The sequence below is a fragment of the Scatophagus argus genome, chromosome 4, assembly GCF_020382885.2.
Source record: "Scatophagus argus isolate fScaArg1 chromosome 4, fScaArg1.pri, whole genome shotgun sequence".
NCBI lineage: Eukaryota > Metazoa > Chordata > Actinopteri > Scatophagidae > Scatophagus > Scatophagus argus.
This window is the reverse complement of record NC_058496.1, coordinates 24553613-24580316: the sequence shown is the minus strand read 5'-3', so window position 1 is coordinate 24580316 and position 26704 is coordinate 24553613. Positions and strand designations below refer to the sequence as shown.

The 26704-nt window shown below is 38.2% G+C and overlaps 1 protein-coding gene across 1 annotated transcript; it reads left to right on the top strand.

Moving 5' to 3' along the window:
- Positions 1-1446: 1446 nt before the first annotated feature.
- On the top strand, positions 1447-26202 carry mapk1 (mitogen-activated protein kinase 1). Its single transcript, XM_046385964.1, has 9 exons — positions 1447-1829; positions 16664-16846; positions 17907-18096; positions 18451-18567; positions 18827-18941; positions 19488-19619; positions 20402-20511; positions 20759-20887; positions 22754-26202. Exons 1-8 carry the CDS (start codon positions 1684-1686, stop codon positions 20873-20875), a joined length of 1110 nt encoding a protein of 369 aa, XP_046241920.1. The 5' UTR covers positions 1447-1683; the 3' UTR covers positions 20876-20887; positions 22754-26202.
- The last annotated feature ends 502 nt before the right edge of the window (positions 26203-26704 follow it).

The window sequence follows — 26704 nt, the reverse complement described above, 5'->3', positions numbered from 1 at the left end:
AGATGACAATTGGATCCATCGAGGAGATAACTGTTGTCAAAAGCCCTGGTGTGTAACAGCCTTCCAGTGCACACCACACTGTAAAAATACTAGACAGTACTACTTTAAACATGGTTATTATCACTTTGAAAATCTGGCAACAAATTAGTCAACAGTTGGATTGGACTTCTCTGCCCCTAGCTGTACATATTTATTACAATCAATTCTTTATCCAGCCAAGACTGATTCAGAATTTTCTGCCTGGCACAGACAAGGCCTATCCTGGCCAGGTGACCTTTGAGTTGATGGTCTGGGATGGGTAACTTTTACAGGTTTTTCAGGTTTCAGGCTAAGGTAGTGACCACAGACTGAAGACAGTCTACGAGAGATAAACTACATGATGCACTAAACATAACAAAACACACTAGAAAAGCAGCTTCTCCATTTCCAGACACAGTGCAGTGTTCCTACTGACCAAATTCACATATTGGGAAGGTCAACCCTGAACTGTGATTTCTGCAGAGTCAGTCAGTCAAGATTACATGAAAGGAAACTGCAATTTGTTTTTCCCCAGGGGCATGAAAATCCAGCCAAAGTGGTAAGTCTTTACTTAAGTAGTGTAATTAAGCACAGATATGAGGTATAGTTGTACTCTCTTTGATGGCAATTAATACTTCTGTGCTTCTAGGCCTTTTGAAGAGAAATATAGCAATTTTTACTTCACTACAATTCTTTGACATTTTTAGTTTCTAGTTACTCTATAATTTAAGGTTTTGTAAAATATGATGTTTTATTGATGGAGCTACCCAACAGTATATACAAGCTGAAATGGTTAGCTGATTAATCAACATCAACAGAAAATTAATTCACCACTATTTTGATAACCAATGGAATCATTTTTCATGGAAAAAAAAAATCACCATTAAAATTTCTCCAATGTGACCATTAGTTACTTTTAATTAATTTTTAATTCGACTCTCTTAATTGTTCCACTTGTTTAATAATTGTGAGGTATGTACAATTAGTCGGACAACACAAGCACTGTGAAGGTATGTCATGGGGCTTGGAGTAGTTGTGACTGCACCTTTTTCCAGAATTTTTAAGAACCAAACAATCAGTCAGTTAGACAGAAAATAATCAGCAGATTAATCAACTCTGAATCAATATATCAGTCACAAGAGCCATTTTTATGCACTGAATACAGTACAGTAGTGAGTACTGCTTTATGTTTATTTTCCTCATTATACAGTCCTTAAGTCCTTCATGCTTCGCTCACCAACGGATCTCCTTGCTGTCGTGCTCGTACTGGACTCGAAGCCGTACCTGAAGGCAACATTTATCACCTACCCACCCCCCAACCACCACCATCGCAAAAAGAAAGGAAAAAAAAAAAAAAAAAAAAAAAAGGAAAAAGGGAAAAAAATAGAAAACACTGGATCACATGACCACCTCCGTTATTTCCTGCAGCAGCAACCTCTCTGCTACTCGCCCCTGCCTGCCTGCGACAGCACAGCAGTGGTGTGGTCGCTGTGAACGCATATTAACGGAAAGAAAAAAAACACTGCATACGTAGTGAAGGCCTCTGCCACATTGAAAGCCCTGTTTCAGTCACGGCGACGACGGATATAAACACACACATATATATTTTTCTATTCTCAGTTGCTCTTTTTTATTTGATAGCGTTGTAAAGAGCCAGTCCTCATAATGGCGACAGCTGCGGTGTCTGCCCCTGCTGGCTGCGGCCCCAGCCCCGGGTCTGGAACGGAGCTGGTTCGCGGGCAGGCCTTTGACGTCGGGCCTCGGTACAGCAACCTCTCCTACATCGGGGAAGGAGCCTACGGGATGGTGTGGTAAGTGTACCCGAAGACGATGCTTGCCTAGCTACATATAGAGAGTTCAGCGTTACACCTTTCATTTCTAGCTCGACGTAACGATAGCTCACCGATATCTTGTCTGTGGGAACAACTAAATGTCATGTTTTAGCTAGCAAGTGTTAACCCGATGGTAGTTAATGAAGACGACATCCGTTTGCTAAGAAGGAAGATTAAATCACTGCTGAACTGGCTGACTTTAAGTTCACATTTGGTGGAATTTTGCGCTGTAATTACGACCAACAAGAAGTCAGTGTACTTAACCTGAAAGTCTACTTTATTCATGTAACCCTAGGCACCACTAACTTGGATCAGATGCCATTTAAATCGTTTTTACCTGAGGATATATCGCATCTTCTACTCTTAAATACAGCGTACAGCTTTTGAAATGAACAAATGTGGTATTTTGTCAATACTGTCTCTGTAACTGGCACCGACCGGGGTGTGTGCAACCCTTCACTTTAAAGTTACAGTGATTTTGGTTGACTGCGTGCTTCATTTTTTTTCAAATTCAAATTAGTAACTTAAAATACTTGATCTTTGAATATGTAAGGTCTCAGTTGTTTATTGTGATTTTTGCACTACTACATCTCGTGTTTGTTCTTCATCTCCATGGTACTCATCCACGTTAGCTGTACACTCTGTTTAGCTTATGGAGGCGATATTTGCATAATATGCCAAAAGAATGCATTACAGGACTACCTCAAGGGGTTTTCCTTTTACATTTGTTTCAATAACTGATTGTGATGGCTGGCTACACTATGTAGTTGGGGGAGTTAATATGACATGCTTCTTGTCAAGTAGTGCAGGAATGAACTCAGCAAAACTCGAGTTATGCACAGTTTTATTTATGGAATATAGTTTTTAATCTCCTTCTACTGCCTGACTGCTATCTTAAATGAGTAAATGTGTAGTATATATTTTAATAAAAAAGCCGACAAAGTTATTTTAATTGACTCAGATTATATTAACTTGAATCCCACTCTCCTCTTTCAAAAACACTAAATCGTGTCGTTTCTTTGGTCTGTGGTAACAAAGCTGACCTTAAATGTTCACATTGTACTGTATTACATAATATTTTGTCCTTGTGTCAAACAGCAGCATTGTAGTTCTTTTCCTTCTGTGCTGAGAGGAGCTTGGTTTTCTAAGAACACTGATTTGACACATAGCCTGGCTGCACTGTGGGGACACAGCAGGTTGTTGAGCATCTTTTTGTTGGCAAAATGGAAAACTCACCAAAAGCACACTGCCATGACTGTCACTTGTGCGATCTCCTATCAACACATGACTGGTATATTGTGTAGCTCAAGGTTATCAGACCAGATAAAACACGGTTAAAGCCCTAGTGTTTGAAGGATCTTAAGTTGTAAAGAGTTGTCTGTGAGCTTCTTGTAGTTTTAAAAGAACAGTGCTTCAGTAAAAGTGTTGGAATCTGTAAAGTCATAGTCACCAAGGAGCTGCACTTCACATCAAAATAATTTCAGAAATTCACCTTTGATTATATTAATGTTTAAACAGTTAATTGAGTTATTATGTCCAATTCTGACAGTTGATTAAGTATTGAAGTAATTTAAAGGGCACAATCTATATTATATATAAAATATCAAATATATGCTGTTGCTGTGTTTCTCCTTCGTGTCAGCCTATCTAAGCCAATTACTTCATAGTGATGGCTTACTGTCTCAATGTGTGCTCAATAAATTGTGTTAAACTCTTGGTACTAGATAATAATGCATTTTGATTTCCTGTTTCCTTCACAAATGGTGATTTTTGTGTTGGTACAACTGTTTTTTAAGCCTGGCATATTTACATTGATGTTGATTTATTAAGGACAAACGGGTAAACAAGACTGTAGGAAATAATTTATGGAAATGGGAACAATAACTGAACATAAACAGTTAGTTGATGTGATGGACTGGACTAATGATTCTGTCAGTTTTGTTTAAAAGGTATTCTGTTTTTCACCTGATTGCCATCATGGATATTAGTTTAGGTTCACAAGAACAGTAGAACAATCAACATGATGAATGACAACTTTATTCTCAGTTTCTTCTATGGCCTACCTGAAGCTCAGCTCACACAAAGTGCTATTTTTGTCATGAGTAAAGCTGGAAATGGTTTCATCATAGCCATCAATTAATGTTGATATGCTACAAGTAGTAACTTATACAATGTTTCTGTCACTTTTAGGCTTGATTCTCATCGTTGTGGTGTTTCTGTATATCACCTAATCGTCATTTAAAGCATGTGGGCAGCACTATGACGTTTTATTCCATGAACTCTCTTTTAGTGGTGTTTTAGTTAAAGTGAAACTGGGCTGAACTCCTTGTGTTATCTGTTCACCCAGTGCTGTTGCTAGGTACACAGTGCTTTCTGGATATTGCAAATTCTAATTAATGGGATAATATTTAGATGTCTCTTTTAGTAATGATAAATTAGAGCATTAGGCACAGACAGGTCCATCATGCTTTACTAAGGTTGCAGGGACTCTCACCTTTAGTTGGGCTTAGATGAAATATACAACATAAACTCTGGAGAGCAGCAAAAGCCATATAAACAGCCCAGTGCTGTTGAATTTTTACTATGAACTTCACTCATGTCTCATGTTCATGTTAAAGCTTAGTGCTGTACTTTGGTGTTGTTTCTGTATTTTTGGCATGCTCAAAGGCAGTTGGAGTGGGCGATGTGTCAGCCTCAGCCTCCTTGCACTTGTCTTGCTGCGTTCTTCTTGATACCTGTAGTTTTGAGTCAGTTGGTCATGTTGCTTTGATGTGCAGCAGCCAGAGAAAGTGGTGCAGCGTGTACTTCATAGACATCCTTTGGTTTGCATCTCAAGTATTTTTAAATTGCATCAGTTCTTTATCAGGCTCTTTGTGATGGAAGCGCACCACTCTATACTTATGTTACCATTTTGTAAATGGCCTCCCTTGGACTGTATTCAGCAAGCATTATGAGAAAGAAAATGTGGCTTTACTGACATATTTTATCATGTACATTTTATGGATTTCAGACATACAGGGTTTTAACAAAATAAGAGAACATTTTTCATTTTTGGTAGCTCAAAAAACCGTCAGGGTGGTGGGGAGCTGGACCCTAACCCAGCTAACTACGGCCAAGAGGTGGGGTACACCCTGGACTGGTTGGTAGCTTAAAAATGATCCATAAATTAAAAATGATTGGTCTACAAGAGTTTGGTAATTCATGCTGATTTTCAGCAAATTGCAAGATTGTTAATACTTAAATCCTGAGGCGTGTACTTCTGCAGAGATGTGCCTGCACATTAGAACTGACTGATATGCAAAAAAAGGGGGAAAAAATGTGGTTATGCTCACTTTTGAATTTCTTAATTCTATCAAAAATAAATTAATAAGTAAAATGACAGTGATGTGTTTTTTTTGCTGAGGGAGATCTGTACCAAATAGGCATGTTCCTTTAAGCCTGGTGAATATGATTTATACGCTGGGGCAGCTCTGTAGCACCACAGTGCTTCATGTAAAATGGTTAGTTGCACCATAATTTACCTTTATGAAAAAATTACAGCTCCTGCGATTTACATATTGCACATGACCATATTGTGATTTCAGTTAATAGCGCTGTGCTGCTACATATTTACACAGAGAGTTTATGCTATAACTTTTTGTTTCTGTATGTCGCAGACTACTTAACATATGCACAAGAGTTTTAATTGAATAATGATTCTTTTTTTTGTTTTTGTTACATTTTGAGTAAAATCTCTGACACACTGTCTGGAGTGCTGTGATATCTGATATCAAATGGTCAGATTTTTTAACTGCCCCATTTAAAGATTTTGTTGCTTCTTTGTGGAAAAGAAAAAAAGGAGCTAAAATGAACCCTATGGTGTTGCTGGTTCAAGCCAAAGACAAGCCCAGACTCCCTCACAACGGCAGCTAGTGCGGCTTAATTTCTGGACATTAAATTTGTTAATTTTAGCTGCTGTAGATGTAAAACTTGTAAATTGTAGTGTTGAGTTGTTGGTACAAAGAAAGGCCTGGTAATTAGTGTGTGTTCTAGAAAGTTTTGAATTTGTTCAGTATATGCTGTGATCTGTTATTTTTTGACTGCATGGTAATAGGGTGGTCAACAGTAAGGCATGTCTGTCTCATTTTCAGAGTAGGTCTATTTTTGTTTTCAATAGCCTCTTGTTGCTGGTAAGGCTGTTCCAAGTCAGGGTTTTCCAGTGGCTGAGGGCTGTGCAGATTGAAGGTACACTGAGCCTCTTAACACAAGCCTCAGTTCGTGCTCATCATCTGCTTACACAATCGCGAAACACTGTATCATCCTCTGTGATGATTTTCAGAGGCTGCTATGGCATACTTTGCCTTTTCAACTCGCCCACATGAATAGTTAGATCATGGGGGAATGCTGCTGAAGTGGCTCATGTTTGTAAAAAGTTTTATATTTAAAAAAGATTGGCAGTCACATTGCATCTTTTGGTGAAAATGTAACACACTGAACAATGAGATGTAATATGATTCCTTTCTAGTAACCTTTTTGTTGTTTGGTCATTTTTGTTATTGATAGATTGCATGAACTGGTGTTGGTAGTGGGAGAGAAAAGGATGGATCAGTGCATCTCTACAATCTATTGCGATACCTCAACTCAGGAAAGTCTGTCTCCTGATACCAAGTACCAGTCCAATCCTGCTGCCAAATGTAAAATCTGTATACTGCACTGTATAAGGCATCAAGCAGTCAGGAATTGCTATGGTACTGAATGTTCACTGACTTAATATGACCGATGGATGAAATATTGAATTTTACATTGAAATTGACAAACAAGCTGTATTTTAAATTGACAGATTATGTCATGGACAATACCTAATCTGCTTTTTAAGGCCAGTATTGTGGTAGATCACTGATCATTACATTTTGAACAATACTACAGGCCCAATATCAGTGGATTTGGTGTCATATTTGCCATGTGAGACTGAATGAAATGCTATTGCAATGAAATAATACTAAGCAAATGTGACATGACAAGGCTGTAGCGATAACTGATACTGCGTGATTTTTTTTGTGATTACTGTCATCACTATCGTTTTTTTTTTTTTTAAAAGTGTCTCATGTATTCCACTGAGCAATATATTTCAGATGAGAGCTGTTGCGCATGCCCGGTCCGGAACACAATACACTGATTTGTCAACGAGTCAGGAACACAGCCTCTGATTGGTCTACAAATTCCACTCATGTCAGGATATCAAATACAGTGGATGGCTTACAATATGCTAACAACAACAATAATTCAGCGTTGAAAAAAATCATGGAAGACATTCAGAGTTGATGTATCATTATGAATTTATTTCACAGAGTTGCTGGAAGGACAGTGTAGTTTAAGACTGGATTACAAAGCTGCTGAGAATGATTTGACTGCACCAGTGCCAACATACAGTGCAAAGCAGTAATGTTAACCGTTCTTGCTTAGCTTGCTATGCTTCTAGAACATACTTTACCTGTCCAGCAGATTGGGAAAGAACAGGCAAAACTTTTCTTTGTCTCGAGAAGCTGTAAGGTTTATTAACTGACATTCTTCTGCCTATACTGTACATTTAGTGATTGACAACTTACTACTACTCCTTTTCTCTGCTCAGTTTGCTCTCTGCTGCTACTCTTTGTCACTCACTCAGCCCCACACTCACTATGCACCAAGATGGTTTGAAAGCATTTTTCCCAAGAGGTTAATTTGTAACTAACAATAATTTCAATTCTTTTGATGAGTTGATTATTTCGTACAATTAATCAGTTAATTGTGTAGTCTAGTTTATTACAGTTTCCCAGAGCACAGTGTGACGTCTTAACTTGTTCTGCCCAACCAACAGTCCAGAACTCAAAGCTGTTATGGTTACAGTGATGGAACGGCTGAAACCAACCAAATGCTCACATTTGAGAGGCTGCATATGGTGATTTGGGTTTAAGCAATTACTTTAGCCGCATTTGAAAAAATGCACTGTGGCATTGTGGCATGTGTAGAGTCCAGACAAAGCTCACCAGAACATTTTATGAGAAATGGAGGGTACTTCTTTGCACCAAAGTGCCATTTAACACATCTCCAGTAAACGTGTGATCAGCAACTCAAAATCCCAAATATAATATTTTTTGTCATTTTTGTCCTCATTCTGGCTTCCCCCGACTCTTTTTCATCTTGATCTTGACTCCTTGACCTGCCTGGTTCCTTGCCATCGCTGATACTTTGCTTCGTTCTGCCATGAGCCGTCCTCTTGAAATGCCACCGTGGCGCTCATCTCCATAGCAACCCCTCTGCCTCTGACATCAGTACCACCACTCCACAGCCAATGGGAGAGGGAGGGAGAGAATAAGAGCCTTGACACTGAAATCCTGTTGTGCAATTCAGAAGATGTCATTTGTGTAATTTTGGTGATTACGCCAGCTAAGACGAGCACAACGACTTCTGGTTCAACAAACAAGTAAAAAATGTGTACACGCTGCTGCTTGTTACATTGAAGCTGTTATCGATGTTCATCATCAGAGCCTAACGGATGCATTTTATTACTACATGGCTGTTGCCTGTTGGCCTTTCATGTTTTGCACCCTCATTTCTCAGAGAAACGACTAATTGAAATAATCACCCACCTCTTTGCTTAAGTCACAATTGGTTAAGTTTTCTGCAGCCTTGACTGTTGTGCATAGGTAAATTGTGAGACAAAACACATCTTTGCATGTGTTTTAAGAATTTCCCTTTGGGGATAAATAAATAGAGGAATTCTGAAAGTAATAGTTTTAAGTTTTAACTTTGACATGGGCCTTACAACCCCTGTGGCTGATATTCCAAGTTATCAGAAAATGTTAGATATGTTGTTAATCAAAAGACAGCAAACAGATGTGGTTGATTTTCTTTCAGCGTTTTAGAAATGTATCAAGATTAACAGTGTTAATTAATTAATTGTCCTCTTTTAAGGATACAAGAAATTGTTTCATCTAGTTGGCAGGATTTTGGTGTGTGCAAAATAAAACCAAATGAATGTGGTTGAATGTGGATAGCCAACTGGCAGTAGAATGTGCGACCTTCCTGATAACAAGTTCAAACAGAGATACCAAGGTCCATGTGTTTGGACAGCACCTTGGAGGTGGAGGTTATACAGCAGTTATATATTATATGGGAGTGGCAGAGTGAAATAAAAAAAAAAAAAGTTAAGTGCTTTTTGTAGGAGGACTGCTGTACTTCACTTAAGACAATACAGTATTTACAGTGTTTTTACTCTGTGTGGGTTCCTTCTTTCACCACTGATGTGCCTCCATCTGCAAACCAGTGTTTACTTTAAATGCTCACACTAAGGGAAATTGTTGTTGACCAATGGATCAGATGGAGTTTACAAACCTTTTAAGGTTGCACAAAGGGACCATTTAAGCTCATCATAAAAATGTGTTGCTGCTGGACTTCTCTCACAGTGGACACAGCTGTTATTTACCCACCTCATTTCTTTTAATACCAGTGAGGTTCTTTGCGTTCAGTTTGTAATTCAGATGGGTGTGTGTCTAGCCAAGTTTACTTTGGGTGTTGAGGTAAATGAACTGCTTATGTTTATCTGGATGTCATGCTAGGTAATGTGGTAAGGGATTCTACAAGTGTAGAATCAAGTAAATATACAAACAGAATAAGAAAATATGTGACTTTCAGTGATACCTAGCTACTGCAAAAAGTAAATCTACTAAATAGTGACGCCCTAATGTAAATGCCAGTGTCAAAGTATGTAGTATCTATAGATGGACTGATCAGGATCTATATAGATTGATATCAAAATTATATAAAGGAGGTGCAAAGCAGTGCTAGGAGGAATAAGTTGGTTCATTGATGTTTCCTCATGTTGCTAGTAATGATTAGGGGCCTGTATTGAATATTTTTGCACTGCTTTCTACAGTGAAGTATATGTTGTTGATCCCATATTTGGACATTACCTTTACTGAAACAAAACCTGACAGCATTACTGTAGTATAAACACAGTAAAAATGTTTATTGTATTCCGAGATTTTTGTAGTGGTGTGTCTTTCTTGTTAACCCAGGAAAAGAAAACACTAAAATGGCTAATAAAATTAATCAGTTTGCCTTACCAGTAGCTTGTCCGATGTCAGTTTCCCTCATTATAAATAGTTGTATATCATCAAAAGCTTGTTTTTGCTCCGATATTATGTGTTCATGTTTTTTAACATGGAGGTGCACCTATGCATTTTGCAGAGCGAATAGAAATTCACAAGGCTCACAAGGTCCATCACAGAGCTAGTTTATTTTATAGAGCTCATTTTGTCATACAGGCATGCAAGCTTGACAAAGAAGCCCTTGCAAACATCAACACCTCATAGTGACTTTGCCAAAAAAACTGGTTATTGTGGTCAATATAAACAGGAAGTGTATTGTGATTAGCAAAAATAGCAGATGCAGCCAAATTCTGCAATTGTTTCCGTGGTTAAATCCGTAAGTAGAGAACAGAATTGGTTCACTTCTTCTGTGTGTACCCAAATTGTGATTTTACTTGGCTGAAAACTCGCAAACAAAGAATCTTCTTTTTTTTTTCTGCACTCCACCATGTTGAGTGAACTGTTGTTGGCGATGTCATTGATGCCTTAGGCTTTACCACTGAGACCTCTCAGATACACCAAATGATACTTGTCAGGTCTAAGAAAAAGTTGTAATTTTATTGATATAGAAACAAAACAGAATTATAATAGAATGCAGGTTCCCACAAATCGTGTCGAATAAGCCAGTAGATTCATGATTAGGAAACATTGGGGAAAAGTTACAGATTTCGGTAGCACCTTCCTCAGTTTTTTTTGAAATGTAAATTAACCAACAATTATTTTCATTATGGTTTAATCTGATCTGATTTTTTTTTTTAAACTTTGTTTAGAAATTTATCTTTAGATACATGAAATATTGTAAAAATGCCTAAGGATCAGATCAGAGCATCATCTTATGTGTAACCAAGAGTCCAAAAGCCAAAGATGTTCACTTTTAATCTAATTTGCTGTCAATTACAATCGACAAATGAAGTCATTAACTTTAATTGTAGCTCTAATAGAAATGTGAAAACGCAGACAGAAAGAGATAAAATGTAATTAACTGTAATTAACTCATACTAAAATAATGTTCCTTCGTGTGTGACTTTGATTTGTATTTTACCATTACTTTACATCTCAGATGTGAGTATTGTACTATCATTAGTAAAAGGCCATTATCTTAAAAGTGGTAATACTGACCGCCATTCTGACACATTCACTAATCAGTGATGTGATAACCCCCAGTGTCTGGGTGTCGCATTTCATAGTACATGTATATCAGTGCTGTATGGTGTGCTGTAAATGGCAAAATACAAAGACCTTCTAGTGGTGTTATTTGTAGCTTCCAACCTGATGCTTAAGCTCATGTTGCCTTCAAAGTTGTTGCAAAACATTTTGTCTAATTTGTGCATAGACGTTCATATCTGCACTTTTTTGTTGCCTTGAGGCATAGTGAACATTTTTTCTTCCTTTAACCCAGCCCCTTGAACATCGTCCTGGTAACTGCCATGTTGCGTAACACAGCGGCTGCAGTGTAAAGCCTTGTATTCACATCTCCTTGGAAACAGCCCCCCCCAACTAGGCACTGAGCATGCTCAGAAAACAATACAGAAACAGAGGAAACATGAAAGGAAGCTCGGAACAGATTCCTCCCCTCTTACATACAAGAGGCAAGAGCTTGCCTCCAGAGCATCTTTATTAAGATAGGCACATGGGTTACGTTATATGGAGGTCTGACACTCTGTCTGACCTGTCTGACATTACATTTAATGGCATACCTGTATGTATGTGAGTAAAAGTTCGTACAGAGACATGAACCAAAGTTAGCAAGACCTCAGGAGACAGTAATGTAGGCCTGTATTTGTAAGTGTTTGCTGTTGAATTAACAAGCGATTTCCAAAAACAAAAAAATTATCTTCTTTTCATTATTTTGAAAAATATATGAAGCAAAAAATACAGAAGACTGAGAAACCATATTCATATTTGTAATGCTGGAACTACTGACTTTTGAGATTTTTTTTTTTTGCCTTTTCTTTTTTAACCTAAAAATAGCATAAAGATCCAGTTAGCTGAAGGAAATTAAAGTAGTGAAATGGCTCCAACTTCACTCTAGTCAGCAACAGTTTGAGTGCAGCTTCCTATTGGATCAAGCTGCAAAACATTGTTTGCCGATGTTTTTACAGTGAGGAATTACAGTCAACTGAGTTTGACATGTGCCACTACCGGCTGGCTGTGAGCATCGAGCCAGGTCTTGTCTCCTTTCTGCAAGAAATGGCAGATTTACATCAGTAAAAATCAAAACCATCAAAAACTTGATTCGAAAGTCCTGAGTGTGTGAGAGCACCGTTCTCAGCCTTCAAAGTTTGCTATGCATAATTGTCTTAGAAAACAACATGTACTCACAGAAAAATAATTCCTCTCAATCATAACTTGTGGCCCACGAGATGTGTGTGATGGGGTGACCTTGCCCTCTGCCTGTATTTTCTTACTTTCCTGTTATTTTGTTGTGTTCAGAGCATTTCTTGGTATCAAGTTGCTGGAGAAAGATAGTTGAATGTGGACTCTCATTCCTACATTGTCAAGTACTGATGTTTGAAGCTGATGACTATTTGACAACCTGGGAATGAGAGTCCACAATCAACTGTCTTTCTTCACAATCACTGAGTAGTGTGTCCATAAACTGTATCTGACAAATCCTTTAAAGTTCACGTTTTAGTGACTCTCACAGTACACTGAGCAAAGTATATTAACACTACACACTCAACTTGTGTACTTTGTACTTCCTCAGAAGGTTTCTTCTGTTAGACACCAGAGCAAACCCACAAAGAACTGACGGGCTTGCCTCAGTAAGTGTGGTGAAATGTAGCATGAACTGAGTGTGTGTTCACTTATGTCTGCACTAAACACTTTCTCCTTTTTGGAACATCTCTCTGCAACCAGTGTCAGAACATGCTTTTTACATTTAATTAAGACGGGAGAAGCAATTTTAGCTGTTAACCCGACCATTATTTTTGTGAAATACATTTACTAGTTCAGTCTGTACAATGTTAGCACAGTAAAACTGTAAAAAAAAAAAACAAAAAACCTTAAAATACACAGCGGGTGCATAATCCTGTATATAAAACTCAAATTAGGCACACATGTACCTTTTAACCATATAAACTTATGCAGAACTAATAAGCCAAATTGTATCTTTTTTTTATATATATAAAGTTGGAAATGAGAAAGCATTGTTAGCATTGTGTGAGCTTACATCAGGCATGAGAAAAAGCTGGCGGATGCTTGTACCATTGACTGTTCTTTAAATAGTCTGAAGATATGTCTGTGCCAAACTGCCGTGCCTTGGATCAGATGTTAGGGAGGATGTATAAGTCTTGTAGCTCTCTGCTTCTCTGTATATGAGGGTATCTCCTGGTGTAGAACAGTTACATGGAGAACTATTTCCTCCCACACACACAGACGCGCACACACACGTCCCTCTCACACAAGTGGAAAGGAAGGTCACTCATATTTCCCTTGCAGAAGGTTGGCACACTTGTGTTTACATTTCAGTCCCTACACCCCCATCACTATAGCAACTCGTTTTCTTATTTTGTCATACCATGTGGGTGTTGTTCAGTCATTTCTGTTCTTTGTAATGTGTAGAAATAAAGTCGCTGTTGGCTGAATAGAAATGATGAAGCTTAAGAACTTGAGGAAAACATTTATGTTGCAAGTTTTATCTGTTGTCCTGAAGCACAGATTTATTGGGTAATTTCAGTTTTGTGATGTCACCAAATGGCAGAAAGTTACAACACTTTGAGTCCAGATGACTTTTAAATCCAGGAAATCTTGGAAGCTGCCAGCTGTAATTTGCATTTCTTGGCAGTAGGTGGTGAGTGAGTTTTGTTGTGTCATTTCCTGTACATTGAAGATGTCTGGCCAGTTTTTGTATCCAGCCGAACAATAAATTTTCATTCTTCGTGACAGACTTCAAAATAAGTGGACTGAATTTCTGTCAATATGTTATATCCTCAATATTTGTATTATCAAAAATCCAATAGTTTCATGTAATTCTGTATTAGTCACAGCACTTGAAGGCAACACTCAGACACTTCGTTTCTTTTTTTTATTTTAATTTTATTGGATTTAAAAACTTACATAGTCGCTTTTTGGAATTAAAGTTGCTGTGCACGATGCAGGTTTAGACCCTAGTGTGTTAATTCAAAATACCTTGTGCTGAGTAAGCATGAGGAAGTTCAAACAGCCGTTATGCTGGCTGAAAATTCAGCGGACATGTCTGTACCTGGAATGGTGTGGAGGAGGCGTCTCATCACAGGCAGGGCCAAGCAGAACTGAACGATTAGTCTGCTGGGTGTAGACACACTCAGACACTCAGTCATTTTACATATGTGGAGCAGTGACTCTATTTGTTAGTTTTTATTGCATTATACTTAATTTGCACAATAGGATGTGGTTGCACGATGACTTGATCATCATAATGCAGTTATAGTTCTCTCAAACACCTAACACACACCTGAACATACCAGCTGCGAGAAAACTGCTGTTTCAGCAGTGACACAACAGAAAACAATTAAAGACATGCAGAGTAAACAAAAATCCAGCGGTCACAATAGATTGTAGGAATTATAGCAGAATGTACCAGGAAAATAAGTATTTTATTTTTATGTAGAGCATCCTGATTCAAGTGCATCTGACTTGCTGATAGTGGAGCGTGTATCTGTTGCAAACCAGGCACACCATTGAAAGCAAATGTCTTAAGGTGTTAGGTTATATCTTGACTACACAGGTCAAATTCCTTAAGAATATATGACTACAAGAAGAAGGTAGGAACCTGCAGCAATCTTAAACTCGTGTATTAACAAACTGTTGACGGAACGTAGAAGAAGTGTGGCTGCAGCTAGGAGCTAGGCCAGTCCTTTCACGACCGTAAACAAGAGCTAGTTGAGACAAAGAGCAGCCTTAATGATGACAAAGAACAACTGCAAATAGCAAAGAGATTGTGACATTGTCAGCCTCCTGATTAGTCAAGCAGCAGAGAAGAACAAACACCTCACAGCTCAGATATGAAGCTGCAGAGAAATTGATCTCAAGTACAAAAAAGAATTACAACAATGAGTAGGCTAAGACAGTGTGAGTGTCAACACTAGATACAGTTCAAAGACAGAGAATTATTGAAATGCACTTGGCCGGCCAGTGAGAGTAACTATAGTAACAAAATGAGAAGACATGCTGTGGTCAGCACTCGTTTGTTATTTGCCAAGCGATAGTCTGTTTGTCCCAAACACATTTTCTGTAGCCTGCTTGGCTAAGATATTCCATTGAGAGTGATGGGATGCCATTACAGCCCTGCAGGTGACTATGGCATTTTAGTGGAGCAAAGAGAAACTGTCTTGTGTTTCTCTGATCAGCTCTTCTGATTGACCACTACAGTTGAATTTATTTATAATGAATAGAAATAGACTTCACTTTATTACATATTACATACTTTATGTCCTTTTTATTTTAGCTAATGGCCAACACCTCATGAAAAGATCAGTGAGTAGTCACAGCAAATAAGTGTTTATCCAGTCAGGATTTTATCATTTGCTGTATAAGTTATGCCTGTGTTCGCTGGGTTTCAGATGTGGTTATTGTACAATGTGGTCAGTGTCTCATTGAAACACTGGAATCCGAAAATTAATTTTTAGGCCTTAACTAATAAAATGCAGCTGACCAATTATAGATTACTGGATGTTACCTTATTCTAAATGTTTTAGTGTAATTCAAAATATCACTTTGTAAAGCAAATTGTTCCAGTTTGATGAATAATCTTCCTCAGGGAAAAACTAGCTTGTGCTTGCATTGAATTTTCAACTCTACAAAACATTGAATGTCAGGACTTAATTTAAACAAACACATTGTTGTTCAAGCTCTAGTCCACAATATGCTGCCCCAAGCAGGGATGGTCTCTGAATTCAGCTGAGCTGTGTGTCATCGTACCTAAAAGAATGCCTTTGGTCAGTCAGGTATCAGCACTCGGATAGCTCTTGTGTACAGTAACATTTTCTGTGCTTGAGAGTTATGTTGTACACCTACATTGCTGTTCTTACTTCGATCTAACAGACAATGCGGTGGCCTCTGCGGCAGTTTTCTGCTCCACACTGCATCAAAGGTGTATCTGCTAATGCAAACCAAGTATTTCCTCCAGTAAATGCTTTCCACTGGCTAACCACAGAAAGGAAGCTGTATTTGGCACCGAGGTTAGTGCCTGACCGCTGCTGTTTAATAAAACTTGGTCATTAAATTGTTCTGTTCTTTCACGTCAGTGGATCGATTGAGGGTAATGGTGAAAGAAGAGATAAAGAAATGTTTACTGCAATTTGTTCAAACAAGCGAATCTCCAAAATGTTTTCTAGTGTAGCAACATTTGCTGTACCTTTTTGTTTTATCATGGGTTTTGTTGTACCTTCATCACAAGCTTTTAACAGTAAGGGCGGTTGCTCTCAGTGCAGCTCGACGCAGTATCCCAAGCGGAGTTATTAGTATGCACCGGTGCCATCCCATGCTTTTTTGTAACTGGAGGATTGTGGGTATCGGTGAGGCTGCGCAGACGAGTCTGTATGAAATATATGAAACAGAAAAGTCAGTATCACTATTTCTGGCTCTTCAGAGGAGTTTAATGTTACTTATGCCCTACACACTTTCCACTTTCCAAACAAATATTAAAACCTTTGCTCTTTTAGCATTGATGTATAATTGTTGACTTATTGCTGTTTTGTTTTTTGTTGTTGTTTATACATTCAGCTCTGCCTATGACCGGGACAACAAGATACGTGTGGCCATTAAGAAGATCAGCCCCTTTGAGCACCAGACATACTGCCAACGCACCCTGAGAGAGATCAAAATCCTTCTGCGCTTCAAACATGAGAACATTATCGGAATCAACGACATCATCCGCACGCCAACCATTGACCAGATGAAGGACGTGTATCCTTTTACATACGCTCTTCATGTTTTGACAGTGCCTGATACATCAAGATACGTTCTCATGCATTTTGTGTCTTTACAGTTTGATTTATTTGTAATCTTTTTATCTTGCATTTCAGGTTGTTGAGTGTATAAGTAGAATATATAACTATACCTGTATGTATTTGATTACATTTTTGTGTTACCCGTGAAGTTGGTCTTACACTCCAGCATTTGTAGTAGAATAGGGTTTTTCAGTTATATTCATTGCATAATAGCCTTCTGTCAGCACATATTTGGCAGAGAGGCTCTTCATTGTAACTCAGCAGCAACAGTAGCAAACTGGTTGAGTCTGTATTTGCTGTCAGCGTGTGTAGTTTACCACTCTGCCTTACCTAAAAGAAATAGATGTGACTTAAGCCCGTGGATGATCAGCTCACCGCTTTCTGCTTGTCAGATAACATGAGCATTCACTCAAACAAAAACAGTCAACCGTTCCAGACTGTCTCCCATGTATAGAAAATGAGCTTTCTTCTACCAAGTTAGGTGAAGAATCCTTGTTGTTCAAATATTGCTTCCATGTGTGTTGTAGCTACAGGAGCACAAGCTCATTTAACTACCCTAACACCTCAGGGACGTAGAGATTTGGCTTAATTGTGCAGGTTTCCCAAAATACTAATCATGTCTGCAGTTGGCTTTCTTTTCATTGTTCTAGCAGCCTTCTGTAACACCACAATCAAGATGAATGTCGACAATTGCCAAAATGTCCAATTTGAGTGTCCCTGTAAACCCTGAATGTAGTTTGAATGCTAGTGCTGGACAGTAAAACCGAGCAGTCTGTGTAAAGACATGCATTCACCGCACATATTGATATACAGTACATATGTATGGAGTGTCACAGCGTTGATTTTGGTTACTTTTCGACTTCAATACTTTCAACTGCCCAGGAATATAAGCTTGTGGTCCAGATGGGAATAAATATGTCACTTGTGCGCGGGACAGATTTATATACTTTTAAGATTTATATTTTTACTATGGGCACATATTACAATTCAAGTTTCTTTAACTTGCGACTGTGCAGATATATTGTCCAGGATCTCATGGAGACAGACCTGTACAAGCTCCTGAAGACTCAACACCTGAGCAATGACCACATCTGCTACTTCCTCTACCAGATCCTTCGAGGGCTCAAGTACATCCACTCTGCCAATGTCCTGCACCGTGACCTGAAGCCTTCCAACCTTCTGCTCAACACCACCTGTGATCTCAAGGTAGTGTCTCCTGGGCTGTTTCTTTTGGGCTTCATTTTCTATCAGTGATATATCATATTCTGTTTCATATAAAACATTTTATGATTATTTTCATTCCAAAACTTACCAGCTTTTGGTCTTTTCTCCTCTTATTAAATTTTTGCCCATATGGTAAGGCCTATTCTACCTAAATTCAGTTGGTTTTAGATGAATTTTAGTATCCCAGTAAAGGTAGTGCTGGTAGAAACATTTCTCTAAACATTGGTTCTAACCTGTTAAGATTAGGTTTTAAGTTGTCAGTGAAATGACATTCAGTTTATTTTGATCCTGTATTTTCTAATGTCTTTCATTGTCCTTTAACTCATCATTCTGCAGATCTGTGATTTTGGTTTGGCTCGTGTGGCTGATCCTGACCACGATCACACTGGTTTCCTAACAGAGTATGTGGCCACTCGCTGGTACCGAGCACCTGAGATCATGCTCAACTCCAAGGTGAGTGTCCTCACCTGTTGTAAACTGCTGACATGCCTGAAGTCGGGAATAACTGGTAAATCTGCTAGGGAATTTATTGTTTCTTTTGCCACATCTGGCTACTATTTCATGAGCAACATCTGTTATACCAGATTTAACTTAATACTGCTTGCATTTATGCTATGTTATTACTGAAAAGGGCCCAATTCACCAACTGATAATATATTAACTTTAAATATACTGTAGTCATGACTGTGTCTTTTGTACCCCTCATTCTCAGGGCTATACCAAGTCCATAGACATCTGGTCAGTGGGTTGCATCCTGGCTGAGATGTTGTCCAACAGGCCAATTTTTCCTGGGAAGCACTACTTGGATCAACTTAACCACATTTTGGGTAATGATTCTTTTTATATTTCGTGTTTTTAGCATTGCTGTTTTGCTGTAGTATTGTTGGTTAAATGATTAGTGAATGTTCCTACATAGTGAATTCCTACATAAGAATTTTGGAATATATTACAGGAAACAAATAAAGAAAGAAAGAAGAAAACATGCCTCATTCATTTCTTGTAAAACCCCCACCACTTCATGTTTTCAACTAAAGTAAGATGAATGTGAATCCAAAATTCAGTGTCTGTTGAGTCTCTCAAAATAATTTGACCACTCCAGACTTGAGCTACAGTTTCACACTCTGTAGCTGTTAATATGCATTTATCAAGTCCTACTTTTTGTGTCTTGGTGGTAGACCACATATTGCTTCTTCCATCTGTCATTTGTTGCGCGTTCAGACTGTTGTCATTTTTTCTCAAGAAAACCTCCCTACAAAGCTGAAAACTTAAAGCAGGGACAGTGTGAATTAGTAGAAAGCATGTTTCATTTAGAGTTGTGTCCTAGCAAAGAGTCATATACAGAGTCAATACTTAATTTTTTATCTTCTCCTCAGGGATCCTGGGATCTCCCTCTCAGGAGGATCTCAACTGCATCATCAACATTAAGGCCAGGAACTATCTATTGTCGCTGCCTTTGCGCTGCAAAGTGCCATGGAACCGCCTCTTCCCCAATGCTGATCCCAAAGGTCAGAGCCGACGATATAATCGATAAACACCATCCCCACTGAGTCAGAGTTTCTAGAATATTATCAAGAGGATGTACTGCAGACAAGGAAGAGTTACCATCGCTAAACCATTTCCTGAGAATTTATTTTAGAATAGCATTTTATGTGAGGCACAGGTGGTGCAGGAATTGAACAAAAAAAGAAAGAGTTATGTTTGGGGGTGGGAAGCTGGGGAGGAATCGTGTTCGAGCCACTGCAGTAGCAACTGCTACAGCTACAGCAGGTACTGATTTGGGTGGGATCTGGAGGATTCTGAGCATGTGTAACACCTTCATGATGACTTGTCTGTCTATATAAGGCTAGACCAACACTGTTGTCACACAGTCTACAATAAATTCTAGTAGTAGAGGAGAGAGGAGCTGGGACAAGAAGGAAGCATGAAGGAAACTTGCTGGATTAGTAGAATTTAACTCCAGTTCTTTCAGCATTACTTAATCAGTTTTAATGTTTGCAGAAGAGAAAAGGATAATTTAGTGACAGTACATTATTTTATTTTTTTATTATTTGCTGCTCATCCAGTTCCGCTGTGATTTCAGACTACAGAATTAGATTATTTTGATGCTTTAAATATGAAGCAGCTCAATAATTTAGTCAAACACGCAAGTCAAGCTTTACGCCTTAGAATAATGCAAACAGCAGGTATTGTGTCATGGTGCCCTCTAGTGGACAGGCAAGCTCACTGTTGTCTGACCTAAATTAAGGCCTTTGTTGCCCAATTAAATGTTCTCATCCCTGTGTTGCAGCTCTGGACCTGTTGGACAAGATGTTGACCTTTAACCCTCACAAGAGGATTGAGGTGGAGGAGGCCCTGGCACACCCCTACCTGGAGCAATATTACGACCCTACAGATGAGGTGAGATGGTCTGTTAGGTGTTGGCTTACATGGTTGCATGTGTCTGTCTGGAACGTACATTATCTTTTGTTCATGAAGATACCATGTTCTCTGTTTTTTCTCATGCTATGTTCCTCCATTCCTCACATTTTAGATGTGCAAATGATATTTACGTAACTGAACAACGGTGAACATTTTTTAAGCAAGCTGGTGCGCATGATGTAGCTGCTTAGTCATATCAACATGGCCTGTCTCCTTCCCTGTGTAGCCTGTTGCTGAAGCCCCATTCAAGTTTGACATGGAACTGGATGACCTACCCAAAGAGACATTGAAGGAGCTCATCTTTGAAGAAACTGCACGTTTCCAGCCCGGCTTTAGGTCCTAACATCTCACACAGGTAAGTCCACACCTGCAGTCCAGCATAGAACCTGAAAACCGACTTGAGGAACAGTGTTCAGAACTGCAGTCAACAACAGAACAATATTACCAGTAGCTGAACCGAAGTCTTCTATCAACCAACTTTTCATGGTCGAAAAGAGCAAGGTGTTCCTCGCCACAGTCAGATGCTCCCGCCTCCGCTGCACTGCAGTAGAGTCGAGTGTCCATGATGACAACTACTTTAAGCAATAAAACTGCAAGTGAGTGGTGTTTCAGCTTTACAAAACTACTGATTCATTTGTGCTAAATTTAACAACTCACCACTCATTAGCTGAAGTAAAGCCCTCACAGAGTACACTATAAATGTTGCTTTTGTAAGGAGTGAAGTAGAGGTTCTTCACCAGGAGAAAATGACATAAGCCATCTGTCAGTCTGAACTGGAAGTTTGCACCAACACCACCAAGCATAATTGTTATTTACTGCAAAAAGAAAAACCTTACAAAGCCTTACATTTGTACTTGATATCAGGATTTTTTTTGAAGTTGTAGCTCAGCTTCTGGAGGCAGGACGGGCATCTATCTATGAACATGACAAACAGTGAGATAGTGTTTCTGCAATTTCATTGTATTTGCACTAATTTGCACACATACTTTTTATATTTATTTTATATTCTGGATATATTTTTCCTTCTATATTCATTGTAATTCATTGGCCCGTAGAGTTCTAATCTTGATTTTGATGAAACCCTGAAACTAGATGAAAACAAGTTCTGTGGCAATTAAAGCATGTTTAATATGGAGAGTTGGCCCAAAATGCGTCAGTGGCCTCCATGCTGCCTTCTACTGTTGCCTGTTTTCTAACGTGTGTGTGCAAAACCTGCATATACTGTATACTCTTATTTTGGCATTAAATTTGTGTATTTTATAGAGGTAATGTTCTTGTATTGCTGTTTTTTTTCTTTAGCAAACACTTTTTCCAAAGTATTTCTATATGTTAGTATGTAATGTGTCACAGTTAACAATAAGGGGGTTGCTGGCTCATACATTAATACTGTATAAAATACTTACTCTAATGCAACTTTTTTCACTCTAACAAGAATTCTTGTTATTAATCTTCTAAACGTTGCATGACAAAGGTCATTTTTTTTTCCAGATGCAAGCAAAAATTACAAGCGTACTGGTGCTTTTTAATGGAAAAGAATACATTGTGGGTATCGGCACTTAACAGTCAATATTATCCAAAACCTTTATTAAATAAATTATTCTATTCAAAAAAAATGCCAAATATAAAAGAACAAGAGGAGATAATGTGATAATTCCCCACACTAATGACTCTCCCAAGATGTGGTGTCGTGCCACCTGGTCTCTTCTAACCAGCTGCTCTGTGACAGGCCTCTTGCTGTGATAACAACCATCAGTGCTACATTTTATAGCCTGTCATCCGCTTTGTGTCAGCGTATGTAATTACCGCGTTTCCTTTCTGCAGCATTTCAGTGCAAAACATGAGTCTACTGAAAAGGAACGGAGGGTGAAATCTCCTAACATTAGAGCAGCAGAAAGCGCATCTCTGCTCTCTGCAGCAGCAACAATCTGTTTACAACGCGTTTCACGCCTTAACTTCTTATTTTAGTGCTTGTAACTTCTGGTATTGGTTGTTTAACTTCACACACCAGCTGTAGCAGCGTGCAGCTGTAGTAACTTCGTAACTGACCCGACACATTTCTCATTAAAGGGGTCCGAGTAGATCTTTATATAAGGTCAAAAGCAGAAGAGAGCAAAAAGGCTTTGAACGTGATCAGTTGGTGACTCTAGCTGCATATATACATATGTATTATAAACACAATTTTGACAAGTCATCATACGATCGCTGTCTCCTCTCCCTCCAGATGATTCTGTGGACTGGCTTCTGCGTTGCCACTGCTCCTCTGCGCCTCCACACTGTTGCTGTGATATTTTGGTTAGTTTTTTTTTTTGTTCTTTTAAATTTGGTTTTTATTTTCCTCTCCTGTTGTCCACATCATCTGGATTCCTTGGGTCTCACTCGTCAAGTCCACTTTGCTCAGGAATGGCATCAGGAATCAATCAATCATCCTCTGTCTCTTTCTTTTTCTCTTTTCTTTTCTCTCTCTCTCTCTCTCTCTCTGGGGGGAGGCAGGGGGGTCATGTCACAGCTTACAGTTTGGGGGTGATTTTGCGTTTTAAGCCAAGATAAACAATGTTTTTGTGTGTTTCAAAAGGCATTTTGGCTCTGGTTATTCCAATTCAAGACCTTTTATGTCCAGTTGAATGACAGTGATAGTTGTGTTTTTTGGTGCAGCTGTCGTGGTTATAACTCTGCCTACATTGCACAAACAACAGTAGATTACTTAAAAGAATCATCCATCATAAAGAAGGTTTTTTGGATTTTTGTTTTTTTTTAAACTAACCTTTGTCGCACTGTTACAAGGGATACCTTGATCTTTCTTCTCTCTTTATCCCTTTGAAGAAAGGATAAACACAGATTAAATCAACTGATTTATGCAATGGAATGACATAATCAGCCAGAGACTTTGTGGGCCACAAGCCATCACTTAGTGTTGATGAGGATATGTATTTTAACAAAGACCTTGTATTTTAATCCTTAACACACACAAGGTTCAAATGCAAATATATACAGAAATATAAACACATGCACACACACATACATACATATATATATGTATATATATCTATATCTGTACATATCTAGATATATATATCGAGATATATATATATATATCGATATATGTAGACAGATATAGATATATATACATATATAGATATAGATATCTATATATGTATGTATATATATCGCCCAAAGAGTCTTAAGATATTTTAATGGCAAGGTTGATGATAGAAGGGGAGTCAGATGAATTTATAACTTTTTTCCTTACATTAAAAACATAAAATACCCATTTTTCATTTCTCATCGGCTTCAGTAAGATGTCAGGTTGTATAAAAATGCACCAAATTACAGGTGCTTTGAAAGGTTTTCGCCATCAATTTTTGCCTTAGCCATGAGAAACTAAAGGAAAAGTCTGTTTATTTCATACAAGTCTGTATGTACAGGATGATATTTTTCATATGGGGGAAAATTTACTGCGTCAGGACAAGAAATCAGTTATTACACAGAACTTGTCTCGTCTGGAGGAAGTGTTGTCGTGCCTCCCTTTTTGTCCTCTTTCATGTTTTCCTTTCTTTTCTTCATTATCTGTTAATCTCTCTCTCTCGCCTTGTTAGAATAATACTGTGCCCTTTGCATGACTGTTATAAGCTCTGTATACAAAGACGACGATGTTAAGTGCCACACAAGCCAGGCAGATCCGCCGGGAGTGCGCCCAGGCTCTTTCTGTTCCACCTTTTGTGGTATATCACACTTCCCACTCACTTGGTGCTTTTTGTCCCGTTTCTTTATTTCGCTTCAGCGTTCCCTTTGTCTGTTTTTATTTGGTCTCCGTTGTTGTTAAAGTCTAAAGAATTACAATCTCCTTGTTTATTCCAAACTCCATCTGCATGTTAAGATCGTCTTGTTGTGGTTGCAAATAGGAGAATAACCATATATCTGTATTTATATCACAAAAACCAACAAACATGTTGTTTCCTCAACCTGGGAAATGAGATGCTGGCATGATACAGTTGAAATAATACCCAAATGTTAAAGATCTTTTTTTCTACATTAAATGCTTTTTGTTTTTTTCTTTTTTTTGGTTTTTTTTTTTTTTTTTTTTTTTTTTTTGCTTTAAATTGCACATTTTTATTTGGGTTGGCATTGTCATTAGCAGCAGACAACTGCAGTAAAAAGAGTACCATAGTTTTATTTTTTTGTCAGCAACTGCTGATTAAAGACTGTTGAATTTGAAGATTTAATTTCGAATGAAAGAAATTGTGACTTTAAAGATTGGTGGAAACTAGCATGCCAGAGTCGCTGAGGCTTCATCAACCAACTGTGTTGTGTCATTGCAGTATCACTGCAGCATCTAATGGCTGTCATTTTAGTTTGTTTACAAGTGGGCCTCAAATAGAACTTTTATGGTATACCTAGCCTTTTTGTTAGATTACAGTACTGCATCAGTGACCTTATGAATGAAACAAGGGAGTATTATTTACGACACTATAGGATCTCGATGTGGATTAAAGTCAAAGTCTACCTTGATAGATTCTTAAAGAATCTGGCACTTACAGTGAGAAATTAGAGAGGTCTAAGATTTGACAGATTTTATTTGTTCCAATGATGACGACAATGTATGCAGTCTGTGACAGAAGTATTGGGCGAGCTGTATACTCACAGTTTTTGTATTTTATTCAGAAGATGAGTGTAGCTCAACTCAACTTTTGATTCTTCTTCTACATTTTCATACCTGTCAAAAGGCAAGTTTGAGTTGTACTAACATTTCTCTGAGGGCAGAGCTGCTCTGGTTGAATTAAATCGCAGTGGACAGAGCCAAAGAATCACAGTTTAACTTTGTGTTTTTCTTTTGTTCTGGCTAAATAATATTGGACTGAAACAGAGTAGAATAGTCTTGGCTAAGGAAGCTAACGCTCTGCTGAAAAGTACTCAAGCCATAATCAGTCAGTCTGTTGCACCTCTGACCACACCCAACAATGATGTTCCGGCACCGACATATCCTGGTCTACACTTCTGCATCACTGCCAGATTAGAAGTTAAACCACTGGAGGTCAGCAAAATCAAGATTTCAGATGTTATCAATTAGCTCTTTAAGACTTCAGATTAACCTTTAATTATCTAAGTAAGCTAGCAAGCCTTCCGACACATGATGGTGTTCGGGATTTGTTGGAAAATAATGAGCAAGTAATGCCTTATTTTATGGGTCAGTACATTCTTAATACTCCTATGAAATCGCACGGTAAAAGCTATTTAATTTGGTACTAACTATATGCAAGTTACCGACCATGTTCAGTTGAGCTACAACAAAGAATTATTTCCATCGTCATTTAATCTGTTCATTATTTTTATGATTCATCCTTTGGTATAGAGGAAGTGCTGGGATTGGCCCGAAACCCAGAGATATTAAGCTGACAGTGATATGAAATCTACAAATCCCTGTAAATGACCTGCGTAATTATTTTATGTTGATCAGATGTTGTTCAGATGAACAAAAATTTGAAATTTGTTTCCATGCAAACATAAAATACAATTTCAATAATAAATGACAAACTCTCAAAATCATTTAACTCAATAGAATAAATTCAATATAATTAGTGCCAAATTGCATAGTTCTCTACAGGAAACTTCCAAATGAAAATACTTGAAGATGATGGATCTGTAAAAATAAAGTGCTGCCAAAAAAAAAAAAAATATATCATCCAGATCTATGAAAACGTAAGTCCCCTCTCTGCACACAACCGAAAAAACTAGTTTTTTTGGTTCTGTTTTCAGAGATTTAACACATCTGATGACTAAAATGTTTGACCAAAACTCCACTGCAGAAATGGCAGTTTTTGCACTCACAGATTTCACCTGAGCAGATGTTTAACGTGAGGTAAAAACTCTTCTGTCCCAGTACTCCTCACACTCGCTGTATACACCCATCTGTAACACGATTATTAAATGCACTTGCTTCTACAGTAGTTGGAATGGGACTTGTAATCCGAGGTGCCTGCCAGGACTTGACTTACTTGTAGATAGTCTTTTTTGGGGGGTTTGGTTAGAACAATAAGGGCACTGGAAACCTTACTGGGATTAGTTGTATAAACAAGCTTCTGCTGAGTTCTTTGTGCAACCTGTCTGTTTGTGCCTTTTTTGATAGTCTTGATATCCAAGATTTGATGTGCAGCTTTTGTTTAGTCAGGAATCCGTT

Bases quoted from the DNA above. Each gene is read 5' to 3' on its own strand.
- mapk1 (XM_046385964.1), top strand. From the start codon at position 1,684: ATGGCGACAGCTGCGGTGTCTGCCCCTGCTGGCTGCGGCCCCAGCCCC. The intron at 16,847-17,906 runs GTATCCTTTTAC...GCGACTGTGCAG, and splicing joins ATTGACCAGATGAAGGACGT to ATATATTGTCCAGGATCTCA. The intron at 18,568-18,826 runs GTGAGTGTCCTC...CCTCATTCTCAG, and splicing joins AGATCATGCTCAACTCCAAG to GGCTATACCAAGTCCATAGA.